This window comes from Typopeltis vanoorti, chromosome 17, assembly GCF_054136105.1.
Source record: "Typopeltis vanoorti isolate ZY-2024b chromosome 17, IOZ_Tvanoo_1.0, whole genome shotgun sequence".
In the NCBI taxonomy this organism is placed as follows: domain Eukaryota; kingdom Metazoa; phylum Arthropoda; class Arachnida; order Uropygi; family Thelyphonidae; genus Typopeltis; species Typopeltis vanoorti.
Window position 1 is genome coordinate 42,982,046 of NC_143565.1, and position 15,007 is coordinate 42,997,052.

Here is a 15,007-nt window from a genome sequence, read left to right on the forward strand (position 1 = left end):
TTAACATCTTGAAGAAAATTAATTACTTGCGTAAATGTTCATAGCTTGTGTTAGTTAGTTAGTTAGTTAGTTAGAGAGAGAGAGAGAGAGAGAGAGAGAGAGAGAGAGAGAGAGAGAGAGAGAGAGAGAATTGTTCTGATCTGTGACATAACCTATTTATAAGATCAGACTTTCATATTCCTGTGATAAGGTGACGTTATTTTAGAATGGATGTAAGGAAGGACTGTGTGTGTTGAAGAAACATAGGAAATTGCTTGAATATATAATGGAAAAAGTCTAAACTAAATTTAAACTATAAAGTAAGTTTACAAGTTGTTGCCCGAGAAAACTAAAAATGACGCTTTATACACGCAGTTAGAGATGTCACTTTGAAAATCTCAGATTTTTAACCGAGCATTTGAAAAAATCTACCATAGAACGCACAATATGGCAAACATAATATATAATTGTTTGTATTTAGTGACAATAAATGGCGACATTTGTCTGAAGGAATCGCTTTCCCCTGAAAGCTTTGATTCCGTGAAGCACACTATCAGTCAGTGATAGTGTGCTTCTTAACTAACTTTATAGAGATCAAGTGAGTTAGGATTATTCTTACTCCGATTATTGGGGGGATGGAATGGAAGGAGTTGGATTATTTATTTTATGCATGCATTTAAATATATTAATGTGGAGACACTTGAATTTTCTTTATAGAAAAGATAGCAAATTGCTATCTTTTCTATAAAGATAGCAATCTGAAAAATTTGAAAAACAGTTTGTGTAAACATTAAATATATTAGAACAGGGGTTTATGTAAATAAATAAACATAAAATAAATAAATTATAAAACATATCTGAATATCTTTAATGGAAACGATGTTATTTAATTTTTAGTAACTTCTAAAATACTAAAAGATTTTTTGGTATCCAAATTACAATTGGTCTTTTATAACAATGAAAACATAATATGTACTGAAAGCAAAAAAATGATCAAAGCAATAAAAGTATGCTATAAACCAATTAAACATTAAATTTTGAAATAAATGTGAATATGATAATGTATAAAACGACGAGTTAGCAGAATAAGTCCTAAAAAAACCTTAGACTGTTTTATTTTGGGCTAATATTATACTTGTCGTGACATCATGATTTGCACAGTGGTGGCGTAGTGATAAAGTCTCTTTGGCTTTGCTAGCGTGTGCTGCATTGTATCGAATTCCATTAATTGATAATTGAAATTATAATTACATTTCGAGGAGAATGTATGCCCATTTTGTACCTCCTGTAATCCAAGATAATGAAAGTGGATGGGGTCCTTGTACTATACCAGATCAATATAAAGATATTCCGTATCAACCATTTTGCAAAAGCGATCGTTTAGGAAAGGTACAGTTTTCGATTATTTGCTGAAGATAAACATTTTCCATATGTTTGTTTTGATTTACCCGGATATGGTTGTATATCCTCATAGTCGTTGAATTTTTAATCAACTGATACGAGACATACATTAGAATTAATTATCCTATATTAATTGTCAACTTCAGTGACAGTCTTTGTATCATGGTATTAAACCCACGAGGTCAGTTCTGATCTCACGTCATCGTTTGCTTGGTCTTTGAATTCTCTCTCTCTCTTTTCATTTATTTTATATCTGTCAAGTAATTTTCTTAGTCTGCTATTGTCCGTTCGTTTTAGTTCGTCTATCCATTTTTGAATATGAATATATATGTATGTATGTAAAACTCCGTAGTTGATAGTGTTAATGAAAATTCTAAGAGGTCAAATGGCTCACTGAGATATCTAGTTCTAGCCATGATGATGAAAATATTTTTTTAATATCTATTTACTCCTCCTGTAGATCGTTGTATAAGTTCATTTTTCTTTCCATATCTGCTTATCCTGCTATATTTGATGTCTTCAACTTTTTCCGATATATATCTATTTCCCCTTCATTTTTCCTGATCAAGTTCTCCCTTGGTTTTTAGATCGTTTTTACTGCATGTTTCTTGCTTGTCATCTGCCTTTCATTCTTTCCTTGTTTTTTTTTTTTTTTTATGGATCTTAACTACTTCATGCTTGACCCCTTTTAAACCCATTTCTATAAATTGTACCCCTTATTTGTAAAATAGCTGTTTTTAAATACTGACATTCATTGTTCCATAACTAACGTTTTGCATTTTGTTTACTTTACTTGTTTTTCCACCATTACTGGTTATTTTTACCCCTGAACTGCCAGCACGTACCCCTGGAGGTATACATACCACCGGTTGGGAACTGATGGTTCACATCGTTCTTACACTGCACCGGCACTCTAGACCAGAAGCTTCAAAAGGTAGGGTGTGGTTTGAATCCTGCAAAAGATTTTGCATGGACCAGGCTATTTCAGTCTCTAATTTAGTAATTGGTTTATAAAGACATTTTTGTCATTATAAAGTTTTTTTTTAGTTTACAGTATCTTCATTTTGACGTATGACATTGAAAAAGTTTGGTTGGGTTTAAGTAAATCAGCTAATCACTTTTATTGTAAATGAACTTCATTAAAAAAATTTTGATAAAAGAATTAAAAGCTGTACATTACAGTAATGAAATTAAACTGCAGGAAATTAATGAGGCTAAGAAGTCTGGAGTGATAGTATACAGTGCTTTGAGAGCATATTTGCAAAGTAGACAGAATAGTTCAATAAATCACTCGCAGAGCCTCGTGAATAGGAGGAAGAGGTGTGTGTGTGTGGGGGGGGGGAATATGATTGAGACATATAAGCTGGTCAGTGGTTGTTATCAGGTAGACATGGAAGAGATTTTTCATAGAATGGGAGAGGGGAGTAGAACAAGAGGCCATTGCTGGAAACTGTATAAGGAGGGTGTGAGCAAAGGAATGAGAAGCAGGTTCTTTGCATGGAGGGTTGTTGATGACTGGAATGCATTGCCTGAGTGTATTGTGGATGTGGACACATTGAATCAGTTTAAGACGCAATTGGATGAGCATTGTATGCAATCGTGAGTTCCTCCCACGATGAGTCTCTGACTCCATGGAGGTCAAATGTTGATAATAATAATGTTGTTGATCACTTAAATATTGAAAAACCTAGTGACAAGTAGATAAGGAGGATATTATCCCTTTATATAAAGTGCTGTTACAACCACATTGGATTACTGTGCTAAGATTTGCCAGGGTTTCTTTGGGAAGTGGTGTAGAGGATCCAGAGGCAAGGCGACCAAGATGCTAATAGGGCTTTGAAATGTATCCTATTGAGGATACATTGAGAGTTTGTAGGTTACAAAATTTAATTTATAGGCAGACAAGAGAGGAAGTGGAGGAAGAGAACAAGGGCTCATCCTCAGAAGTTATGTAAGAGTTTGGCTAGCTAGAACACGAGAAGTAGATTTTTTGTTAGGCTGTTGATTGGTGAATAGAATAGCTTTCAAGAGGCATTCATGAATACTTTTGTTAGTGATTAGTTTAAGAAGTGTGATAAATGTTATGTAAATCAGGGTTAGCATGGGGCTACCATGATGACTTCATAGAGATGTCTTTATAATAGTAATAAACTAAATGCATAATACATAGAGCAGCCAGTTTATTAGATATTTATCTACCTGACAGTGAGTAGATATTTTTTTAGTCTCAAAACATTCTCAGCTCAGCATCTCTTGGCATCTTACTTTGGTTCACAATATTTCAACCACAGCAAACTACATGTGCTAGGCTAGTTCGTTTAATATGCAGTAAATAATTTGTTTACACTTGTCCAGTTTACACAGATTCAATTTTTTAACTATTTTCATTTTATTTGATTGCCCAACTTGAAGTTATACATTAAAAAACATTTTAAAAAAACTTAAATGACTTGAGTAAGTGCTAATCAAGCTGATGACTCATCCATCACATAATAATTGTATGATCTGCCCTATTCATTTCTTCCTCTTTGTTGTTAGGCTGTTGAGAGCTGATCAAACTAAGCGCACTCGTTTATCATTTACAGTGACTTTAGTTTGTTAGTAAAGTATTGTATTTCATATGACTTTTATTAATAGAGGTTTTTAATTTAGTACATTTAATTGTGAATTTCTTTTTGGTGAAATTTAATAAATTATTAGTGTTAAATTTGTGCTGTGCTGATCGAAGCATTGTTTATAAGATTTTTGAACATCAGCTTAATTAAATTGATAATATTGTAATATGTTTTATTAATATATATAGCATGAAATTAATGAATTAATAATAGCCTCTAAGCATTCAGCAAGTGTTTGTATAAATTTTTCATGTCGAAAAGTTTATGCAGTATATTGTTTCCTGTACTAAGTAATAGTAATTAAATTTTTTATGTTTACTGTATGTGTAAGATAATTAACCTGTTAACATGTTAAGTCATTTGGAGATTTTACACTATGGTAGGTTGTATCCATACCCTACTGTAAATGTTTTCATGTTGTATTTATGCAATTTTCAATTGTGTGTGTGTAGGTGGGGAGGACGATCCTCTGGAGCTCATATATCACATAAACAGACTCACTATATATGTACAGGGTGGCCATAATTACTTCTATTCAGAGCCTTATGTAGCTCAGTCTAACAACTGAAATATCACCAAATTTGGTGGGGGAAATTAATCAAGACATGGGAAGAAGGATTATGTGCTACAAAAAAATTATGAAAATTTTGAAAATTCGCTCACAGGGGAAATATGGCATTGTTGTTGCCTAGGAAGTCAAAAAATTGCATAAAAATGAAGTTGAATGCCTGTTTTGCTGGCGGTATAAGAGAAAACTTTACAAATATAAAGGGAAAACTTTACAAATGCATTCCTGTTGATAGTCATGTTCAACATGCTCCTCACTTTACCTTATCATGCATTACTTGATGGCCATTAAGGTAATATAACAGTAATTTTACATGAATGAATTCAATGCATCAGCTGTTCTTCATGTGTTTGGAACCTGCTGAACTTGCATAAAGTCTTCTGTCAGCTATTAGATTGATAATTAGTAAGTCCATAGTAAGTTCAAAAAAAGAAAGACTCAGAAATAAAATAAATATGGTTGTATAAAACTTCCCAAAATTTGGGAAACATTAATTATCAGAGGTCCCACTTTATATCCTAGGCTACCTGCAAATGCCCATAGAGTGCGCACCACTTAGATAGGACTTTCAAGTCACCCACGTGTTTCATTTAGTGCTGTGTTGTATTTGAGTGTGTTACAAGAATTATTTGCAATCCCTAAAGATGTCTCAGTGACTGAGATAAAATATTGAAAGCATTAAAATTAGTTTTTAATCCTTTCCTAGTGCTGTAAATATTTCATTAAACCTCCAACATGTTGTCCTCTCTTAAGCCTCAGCACATGCAGCATTCATTTACATATCAAAATCACACTGTACAGTATTGGCAGTCTCCTAGATACTTTACTGTCACTTTCAGCTGGTAACTTAGTCATACCGTTTTTCTAATGAAATCCCTTTCCCACATATTAGCAACTTTGAATGAACAGTATGTCACGCTTCCAGATCATATACACTGCTTGGTAAGAAGTCTACAGACACCATAACGTGAGATACAAACAGCCACAGCACCCATCTTAATAAGATGTTGGGTAGTCCTTTACTGCGATGACTGCAGCAATCCTATGGGTATACTTTCCACAAGCATACAATAGTGATCAGTGGGAATTTGAACCATTCTTCCTGTAGGCATGTAATGAGTTCCTGGACTGTTGTGAAGTGGGGGTGGGGGATGGATATCCTTGGACCTCACCCAATGCTCTATTTCATTCCACAGATGTTCAGTAGGGTTGATCAGGATGCTGTGGAAGCTAGTCAACTATGTTCATGACCACAAAGCACGCAGTTATAGTAGCAACCGTATAACATGGTGCATTGTCTTGCTGAAAGAGATAACTGTCAATTCTGTAGAAATGCCACCAATTGGGAAGCAATGCATTGTCCAAAATGTTCAGTGTTTGTGGTTCCATAAACAGAAGTTCGAAACCAAACCATTAAAAACAGGACCATACCATCACACCACCACTACCTTCAAATTTCATAATTTGGGTTATACACTTTAGTAGATGTACACTAGGCATCTGCCATGCCCACACCCATCCAAATACATCCACCCATCTCTGATTAGCTCTTGACACATGCTCTTTAACTTAATAATGTAACGTTCTTTTCTAATTTGAAATTTTTAATATGATTCTATCATTGATATTATCTCTTCAATCCTAATTTTTTTTTCAGAACTCTGCTCATTGGATGAGCTGATTTCTAGCTCAACTCTCTAAATCCATTAGTTCAAATTGATTCGAGTAGGGTTTTGTATATAAGCTAGTCTTTTGGCTGTTTCACTTGTTTCATAGAAATCGATTCAGCTGGTTCTCACGATACCAGCCTTTTTTTTTGCTGTTACTTTCAAATTTTATACATTTCTGTAATTAGTTTGTCATCATTACTAAATTATGCATAAATAACTAAAATATGATTATGCAGTTATGTCTTTTTTATTACTCTATTTTTCAGATTATAAGATGCACCAGACTATAAGATGCACCCCAAATTTATGAAACAATTTTTAGAAAAAATATATTATTATATAAAAATATTCACAAACCTTAAATTTCATTTATTATTACCATAACTTGTACCAGCAGCATTCAGTTTGTCTTCATTCATCTCGTTACTGTCACTTTTCATATTATTGTCTGAACTATTGTTATCACTCTCTTCAAAAGCTAAGTTATCTTCAGTACCATCTATCGCATTACTTATGCTGCATTTTTTAAAAGACTTAATAATCGTTTAGTCCATTCCAAACTGCATATGCTTGCCCACTAACTACTATTGACACCAGTACAGTTTTCGTATGTAAATCGGGGATTCCCACATATGCAGTGAGACACATGTTCGGCTCGCATCGAAAACGTGGGAATCCAAGACTTACCCGCTATCACCTACCTTTGGACCATGAGACGCGCTCTAATTCCATGTCGATTTCTCTATGTAAAAAGGCGTCTTGTGGTCTGAAAAAGATGGTATTCATTTTCACATTATGTAATTATGATAACATTTGTTATAATGAACTTCCTGACTTTGTTTCACGTATCAATTTTTAGAATATTTTATTCTCTATAGTCTAAGTTCATTCTAGAAATACACATATTCAGTGGCTGAAACTATGCGTTTTTAGGACTGCACATGCACCTTAAAGCTTCACTTCAACTTTGTTTTTATATAGCTGAAATTTCCTTCATGTGGGATGGAGGGGATCTCCTAATGACTGTACTGATCTTTTTCATTCTTTCTCTTTTTTCTTTACTTATATCTTTCACTCTACTTCTCCACAGTCCCTTTTTATTCTCTAGTCTTCCAGGCCTGCATCACTGAGATCGGACATTCTTCTGTGTTTGCCATGTAGTACAACCCATGGACTTGTGGAAAATGAGATCTTGCATTAACCTCATAGTCATGCATTACTTGCCCTTGCTTCAGCAAGATGAGCAGTCTTAGTTGGTCCAGCCAGGATCAGTCAACTAGTAGGCTTGCCTGAAAGGATCACTGGTGTTACAGTAAATCTTCTTTCCTGTGGTTAGGCGACGGGGCACAAGGCTTGATGCAGTGCTGCTATAGCTTTGGAATAACCCTGGAGTTTCATTTCTGAGTTCATTATTGCTTTCCAGATAGAAGGCTTTCATGTGTAGCTCCTTGGTGGTTACGGATCTCTGGTGCAGAATCAAAATCTCTTTGAGCATAAATGCACCCTCAAATTTTTTAGGGGCTTCCAATATGCCATGCTGAAGTGCAGATTAGACAGAGACATCATCTGATAATAGAAATAAAGCAAAAGATTTAATTTTGCCTTACAGAAGTACAAAATATGAGTTTTTCAAGATAAACAGAGCTTAAATAGTGATCATTATTAGTTTTCCATGATTTTACAACTATATGTTGTTAAGTAAAAATTTGGGCTTGTGGCACCCTCTGTTTGGCCTGACTCCATCTTATATGCATATAAATCCTCTAAAGATGTATTTGTGTGTGTGTGCGTGTGCGTGTTTTTTTTTAAAAAAAAAACGCATACACATTTTTTTTTAACACTTTTTTTTTTTAAATTTAATTTTTCTTTAAGGTAGCTGACTGGACTGGCGCTACATATCAAGACAGGAGATATGCAAGTAAGCATTTAAATACCCTTTAATTGTGGGTACCTTAGGTATCCATTTTCAACTCTTAAGATTTAGTTCTAGTATTATGCAAAAATCACCTATTAAAAAATAAAATAGCATTTCAAATACTATTTTTTGTTAGAATTTTACATTATATGCTTTAATCTTTTTTTTTTTTTTTTTTTTTTTTTTTTTTTTTTTTTTGCCAGTGTTTCATTTACTTATTTTAAAAAAATGCAACCATCTATAGTCCAATATTGATGGCCTTTGGTTAGGAAGACTTACAATCCAGTCTAGGACATGCAGAATATTTATAAAGCCTTTCATTAGTCTCATTAGCCAAATGAACAGTGTGTGCACTCTCTATCCAACATGCTTTAGTTTTAAATTCCACTGTGAAAGTCGTAGTCAATTTTCATTGCACAGTATGTTCTTGTAGATTTACTACCATTCATGGGTGGGATTTACAGTTCCTTGAAGCATCATCAAAATATTAATTTTCAGCTAACTGTGAACTTTTTGTATTAGCTTTTTAGTTTTTTGTCTTAGTTTAGTTTTTTGTTATTTAGATTTTTAGTTTTTAATTTTTGTTATTTAATTTTTAGTTTTTTTGAGATATAAAAACGAATATCATACGGAAAAGAAAAACAGTGCAAGATTTTTAAAAAGAAAGAAAGTCATGCATATTTCTGAGGTGAACTTCAAGAATCAAATCCTGAAGACTCAGGGACTGAAGAAAACATTGATTCAGCCAGGGAGGTTGTTTGAAAGAATAGAAAAATCTGAGCTTCATGATGGACCCAAGAAGTTAGAGTAGGTTCTGTAAACAAAGAAGACACATTGAAGTTACTGTTAAGTAAGTCAAATTGTGTTCAAAATATGGAGGAAAAAAAAAAAAAACTCTGAGCCATTTGTAAAACTAGCTAAAGAAAAAGTCATGGAAAGACTAGGTAGAATATAGAAGATAAATATCACCAAGGTGGCAAAACATTCGGAGGCTATTGAGAAAACTTAGAAATAGAAGAAAGAGCACTCTGGTAAAGGTAAAATGAAAACTGGAGATATTCTAGATGTCTGGAGTATTTATTTTGAAAGATTATTAAGTGAAAGTAGTAACAGAACAGTGACAGAAAATATTCAAGATAAATGCAATCAAAAGTACATATCAGTACTTAAGGTAGAAAAAAACCACCAAACTTGAAATGTGAAAAGGCAGCTGGAGTAGATGATGTTTGATCAGAAATGCTTAAATATGAAGGTATAAAATTAGATAAGATTGGAAAGTTAAGAAATAAAATTAGGAAGGTATAAAATTAAGAAGTCTGGTTAGGAGGTCAAATTCCAGATGAGAGTAGAGCAGTCATAGTACTCATCTATGAAAAGGGAAATATAACTGAATGTACAGCTGAATTTCCCTAATGAGTGTGTCAGGTAAGGCTACTCAAAACATTAGTTATATGGTGTGAACAAAACAATGTTTGGTCTCTATTTAAGTTGTAAGTCAAAAATTAGAATTGAAAGAAGCACAGAAGATGGTTTGATGTAAAATTGGATGTAAGACAAAGGTGCATAGTATCCCCACTGCTATTCATCATATATTGATGCAGGGGAAATGTTTCAGCATTTGACTACCTTGGAAGTTCAATAAAGGTGTGGTTAGTAGAGGTGTGAGGACTAGATTTTTTCCTTGGAGAATTGTGAATGAGTGGAATGGGTTACCAGAGTCAGTTGTGAGTGATTTGTCTGTTAATGGGTTCAAAGAGAGATATGATAGATCGGGTCTCCCGTGATGAGTCTTCGGACTCCATGGAGTTGGCCATATAATAATAATAACATATAGTAATTTATGAAAAATCTATATTATGAAGGAAAGTGATATTAAACTTATATCAGAATTGGAGATAATCAACCTGGTTGAATATCTCCAGTTGTAATATCAGGCTTAATGTAGTTCTTAATGCATCATATGTATTTTATGCATATGATGCTATACTCTTAAATAAATCTGGTTCAGAATTCTTTTACTAAATTAAATAACTGTTGTGTATGTGAGAGAAAATCAACAATAAAAGTAAAACTATGAAAATACCAACTGCATTCTGAATAGAGAACCTGTAAAGTAAAATGCAGCTATTTAGTTTTTAGTGAAGATTGCAAATTAATTTGTTATTCTTCACTAAATATAGAAATAGAAAACAGAATAAATGAAGCCGATACAGTGGGAAGTCATTTGAATAAATTTCTATGGAATAAGAAAGAAATTAGTCAGAACACTAAACTAGCTGTATGCAAGACAGTTTTCAAACCAATTTTGAAGGAAAATTGTCAATGGAAAAGCCAGTGATAATATAAACTTGATGATGTAGTATACACTTCTTGATATTACATAGTAGTTTGATTATTATGAATAATAATGAATATCTCACATCATTACATGCGTTTATGCTGACCTGGTTGGCTGATTGGATAGCATACCTGCTCTTCAACCAACAGGTTGTGGGCTGGAATCCCACCTTAGGCATGCATGTTTGCAAAAGCCTGCTCTAGGTGAGCATGGTTGCTCTTTGAATTTATAAGGCTTGTCTTGATTGTAAATAAATAAAAATAATAATAATATATTTATGGACACTTTCTCTCTGTTGTTGCATTAGTGTGTTTTATAGAGTATGGTGCCAGAGAAACAAATAGATTATTGATAAAAATTTTATGTGAATATACCAATGATATTATCATTACTTAAATCATGAAGTACAACCATAGATTCCTTCAGTCATTAAACACATATTTTAGACATACTAGCCAAGATAGTATGATCAAAACTTGTCATGATGTCGAAATATTTCTACAGCTGTGTGTATCCTATCAGCACAAACAGCAGAGATCTACAAAAATAAAACAAAAGAAAAAGATTGGGGTAACCATTAATTTTCTTTGAATTTAATTCAGCTTGACAGGACAGCTTAATAGATTTTTAAGAGCAAAGTAATCTGTTGATATTCTTTTCGAAGAGCTGGAACTTGTAATCTCTAGGGAATACGTTATTCTGTCTATCTCATTTCTGTAGAACAGCCTTTCCCATGAAGTATGAATGGGTGAAGCAGGTTCAGTGAGTCATCATTTCAACTGTAAAAGGATGTTGGGTAGCTTATGCTGATATTATGGTAAGTTTAACAGAAATAGGGACATAATGGATGCTATTTTTGCTGAACAGCACCCATGGAAATATCTGTAGAAGAGATACAGTGCAGTGACACTGTCTATTAGATAGCGGCTGAAGAAAGTGTGTGTGTGTGTGTCTGTGTGTGTGTGTGAGAGTGAGAGAGGGGGGGGGGGAGAGAGAGAGTGTGTGTCACCAGTCAGCTAAACTATCCTCTTCTAAATTGCATCAAGCATTTTTAAGTATTGGGTGCACCAGCCCAAATATGAGAGCAGTAAAAAAAAGGATACCAAGTGTTTTGTTGAAGCCATAGATGTTGTAGAAGTGATGTGTTTGTTCCAGAAAAAGCTAAGAGTAAGAGTGAAAAGAGAGATTGGGTCGACCGTTAAGTGGAGCATTATCAAAGGTAAGAGGGCAAGAGAAGAACTAAGGTCATTTTTGTGAGAAAAAAGACAAAACCGTGTTTTAGAAACATTAAAGGTGACTAATGTTCATAATGACTGTGTTCATATCATACCGTGAAATCTATTACAACATGTCTGATGAACACAAGCCTATCCACGTGTATAAATATTCTTCACGGAGATAACATCGTACATAAGGCACAACAATACGGTAAGTGGAAAGTAAAATTGGTGCAGCAACTGAACAGGTTAGCCTTCTTAAAAAGGTGCCGAGATACCAATTTGATATCAAACTGTATAAAAATTAGGAACGAGTTTCACTCGGCCAAAGCCCAACGTATTTATAAAAGAGCGAGTTTAGCACTATTATGAGAACAGGTATATGCCACTTGCCGAGAACTTTCAAAAATAAATTCCTCCATCAGTGTACTACGTGATATATTATCTGACATTTTGAACCCGGAGCTATGATATATCTTGGATAAAATCTCCGACTCGACAGCCAATAAAGAATTTGCTAAAGTTAAAAACCAACACCGGAAAAATTTGAAATCCTCCAGCAACGCCATGTTACGCAGCGGCCACAATTTCATCAAGATGGCGTCATTGTAAACCTATCATCGACAATCTTATCCAAAGAGGCCACGAGTGCATTAAGTCTTGGACCACAATTTTGCTGTTACTCCTAAAGATGTGCCTAAAACAAAAATAATGGCTTCCGTTGAACGCAGGATTTACCACTTGCCTCCAGCTATAGCCAATAATATTAGGTTAGACGTGGCCAATATCCTTATCTGTTCTAAGCCTCCCAAAAATAATATCCCACATAAAGAAATTATAGCTTTAAAAGAACTGCGCAATAATAACCACATTACAATAACCAAATCAGACAAAGGAAATGCCACTGTAGTAATGGATACAACAGAATATGAAAGCAAAATGCATGCACTGCTCCAAGACTGGTCTACATATCAAATCATAGATCGAGATCCCACCAACTCAAAAGAATAAGGTGTGCAAGTTACTGAACAAAGTCACTTCCTGGCCAAAAGAAATTGTCAAAAAACTCAAACCCTTGCATGTTAAAACACCCAGAATATATGGTGCTCCTAAAATACACAAACAAGGTGCACCTTTGCATCCTATTGTAGATAGTATAAACAGTCCTACATATAAACTAGCTAAACATTTAGCCAAATTACTAACCACTTACACAAACAATTCTCCCTCTTTTGTTAAAAATTCTACCCACCTAAAAAGTATTTTAGAAAACCACACCTTAAATAGTTCAGACCTAATGGTGAATTTTGATATCACCTCATTATTCACTAATGTACCACTGATTGAAACACTTAACTTACTAAATTCACAATTTCCCCCAGGTATATTTCAGCTATTTAAATTCACAGTACAGGCAGGTTATTTTACATGGAAAGGGAAAATATACAAACAATTAGATGGGACAGCTATGGGTTCCCCCCTTAGCCAACTTCTACATAGAACATCTGGAAAAATTAGCTATCAACACAGCCACTCTCAAACCTAATCTCTGGCTACGCTATGTTGATGAGGTTTGCTACTTGGCCACATGGCCCAGACACATTAAATACATTTTTAGTGCATCTAAATTGCCAGCACCCTAAAATCCACTTTACAATGGAACTAGAAGCCAATAACTACCTGCCCTTCCTGGACACGCTGATCACGTCTTCCAGGTTCCTTATCATTTTCAGTTTATAGAAAACCCCACATACAGGGAGATACCTACACAAGCAATCACACCATCACCCTTCTCAACAATATGGTATCTTAAAAACACTAACCCATAGAGCTAGAGCAATCTGTCTGTTCCAATAACATTGCTCTCACTGCTGAACTTTCTCACCTACGTCACACCTTCTTAACCAATGGTTATAATCCCCCATAAGATATAAAATATACTAAATTCTACCCAGAAATCCCCTCTATCTACCACAGAAGACTACAACAAAACTATCACCATCCCATACATTAAAGGCACATTTGAACCTTATGTATTCAAACCTTATGTAAAATTAGCAACTCTCATCCGTTCACCTAAGGACAAATGCACTCCTTTATCACATCCAGGAGTCTATGAAGTGCCCTGTTCTTGCCATCAAGCCTACTATGGACAGACCAGAAGAACTGTGGACATCCGCCTCAGTGAACACAAAAAATATATCCGACTTTCACTATGGCAAGTCGGGTCTAGCAGACCATACTTTGGATACTCCTGCACACAGGATCAATTGGAAAGAAACAAAAGTAATGCACAGAAGCTTCTACAAGTCAGAGAGGTTGTTCCTGGAATCAACAAAAGCCTTAAAACATACTCTAAACCTTAACAAGTATGGCTATATAAATCTACCAAAGATTTGGGAGACAGTCATCCTAAGACCAAATTAATATTTATTACTTTTATTTTATTTTATTTTATTTGTAAACTTTCTAAGACTATCATTTGGACTACTATTTCAAAACTTTGAACTTGTGGTTGTCTTGCTTTTGTAACAAACTTTGTGTTGTGTGCTCTGAAGATGCTGGATATAATACCAGCGAAATATTAGCTTCTAAGTTAATAAATAGTTATTTTCTTATCCATCTGTGTTCATATCATACCGTGAAATCTATTACAGCAGTATTCCAAAGTTGGGCTTATTTGTGATTTATACACAGTAAGGAGCTGGACACATAAAAAAAGGATGCCAAGTTTTGTTGAAGCCATAGATGTTGTAAAAGTGATGTGTTTGTTCCAGAAAAAGCTAAGAGTAAGAGTGAAAAGAGAGATTGGGTCGACCGTTAAGTGGAGCATTATCAAAGGTAAGAGGGTGGGAGAAGAACTAAGGTCATTTTTGAGAAAAAAGACAAAACCGTGTTTTAGAAACGTTAAAGGTGACTAGATCATTATCACAAACTGAAGGATAGTATGGAGGTAATGTTCAAGGCATAGATCTTGAAGGTCGTGATGTATGAGCACTGAAGGGTTTCCTTATGAGTAGGAGGAATGGAAAGTGCTTTAATCTGCAAACCTGTGAATATGGTTTAAGGTCAGTGAGAGAAGGTTCTTATATACATGGGGATAAGGGTGGGTGAAATAACAGTTCTAAGAAACAGGCAATTCAATTACAGGGAGGGAGGAAGGCCTACAATAAGATGTCAGTTTGCTGAGAATACCTTGATGCATTGAAAATGTTGAGTGTGATAGCATGGGTTTCTCCAAATATGGCACATGTCCATAGGTGAGTAATGTTGGTGAAATTTTCTGTGGATCTTAATTAATGAA

The 15,007-nt window shown here is 34.5% G+C and overlaps 1 protein-coding gene across 1 annotated transcript in view; it reads left to right on the top strand.

Moving 5' to 3' along the window:
* The first annotated feature begins 1,154 nt into the window (after window positions 1-1,154).
* The window catches only part of LOC150097326 (eukaryotic translation initiation factor 3 subunit D-like), a 97,182-nt gene continuing 83,329 nt past the window's right edge, over window positions 1,155-15,007 (top strand). Inside the window, exons 1-2 of the mRNA XM_090406813.1 lie at window positions 1,155-1,368; window positions 8,106-8,151. Coding sequence (XP_090262939.1) covers window positions 1,243-1,368; window positions 8,106-8,151 — 172 coding nt within the window. The 5' untranslated portion in view covers window positions 1,155-1,242. The remainder of the gene's footprint in view (window positions 1,369-8,105; window positions 8,152-15,007) is intronic.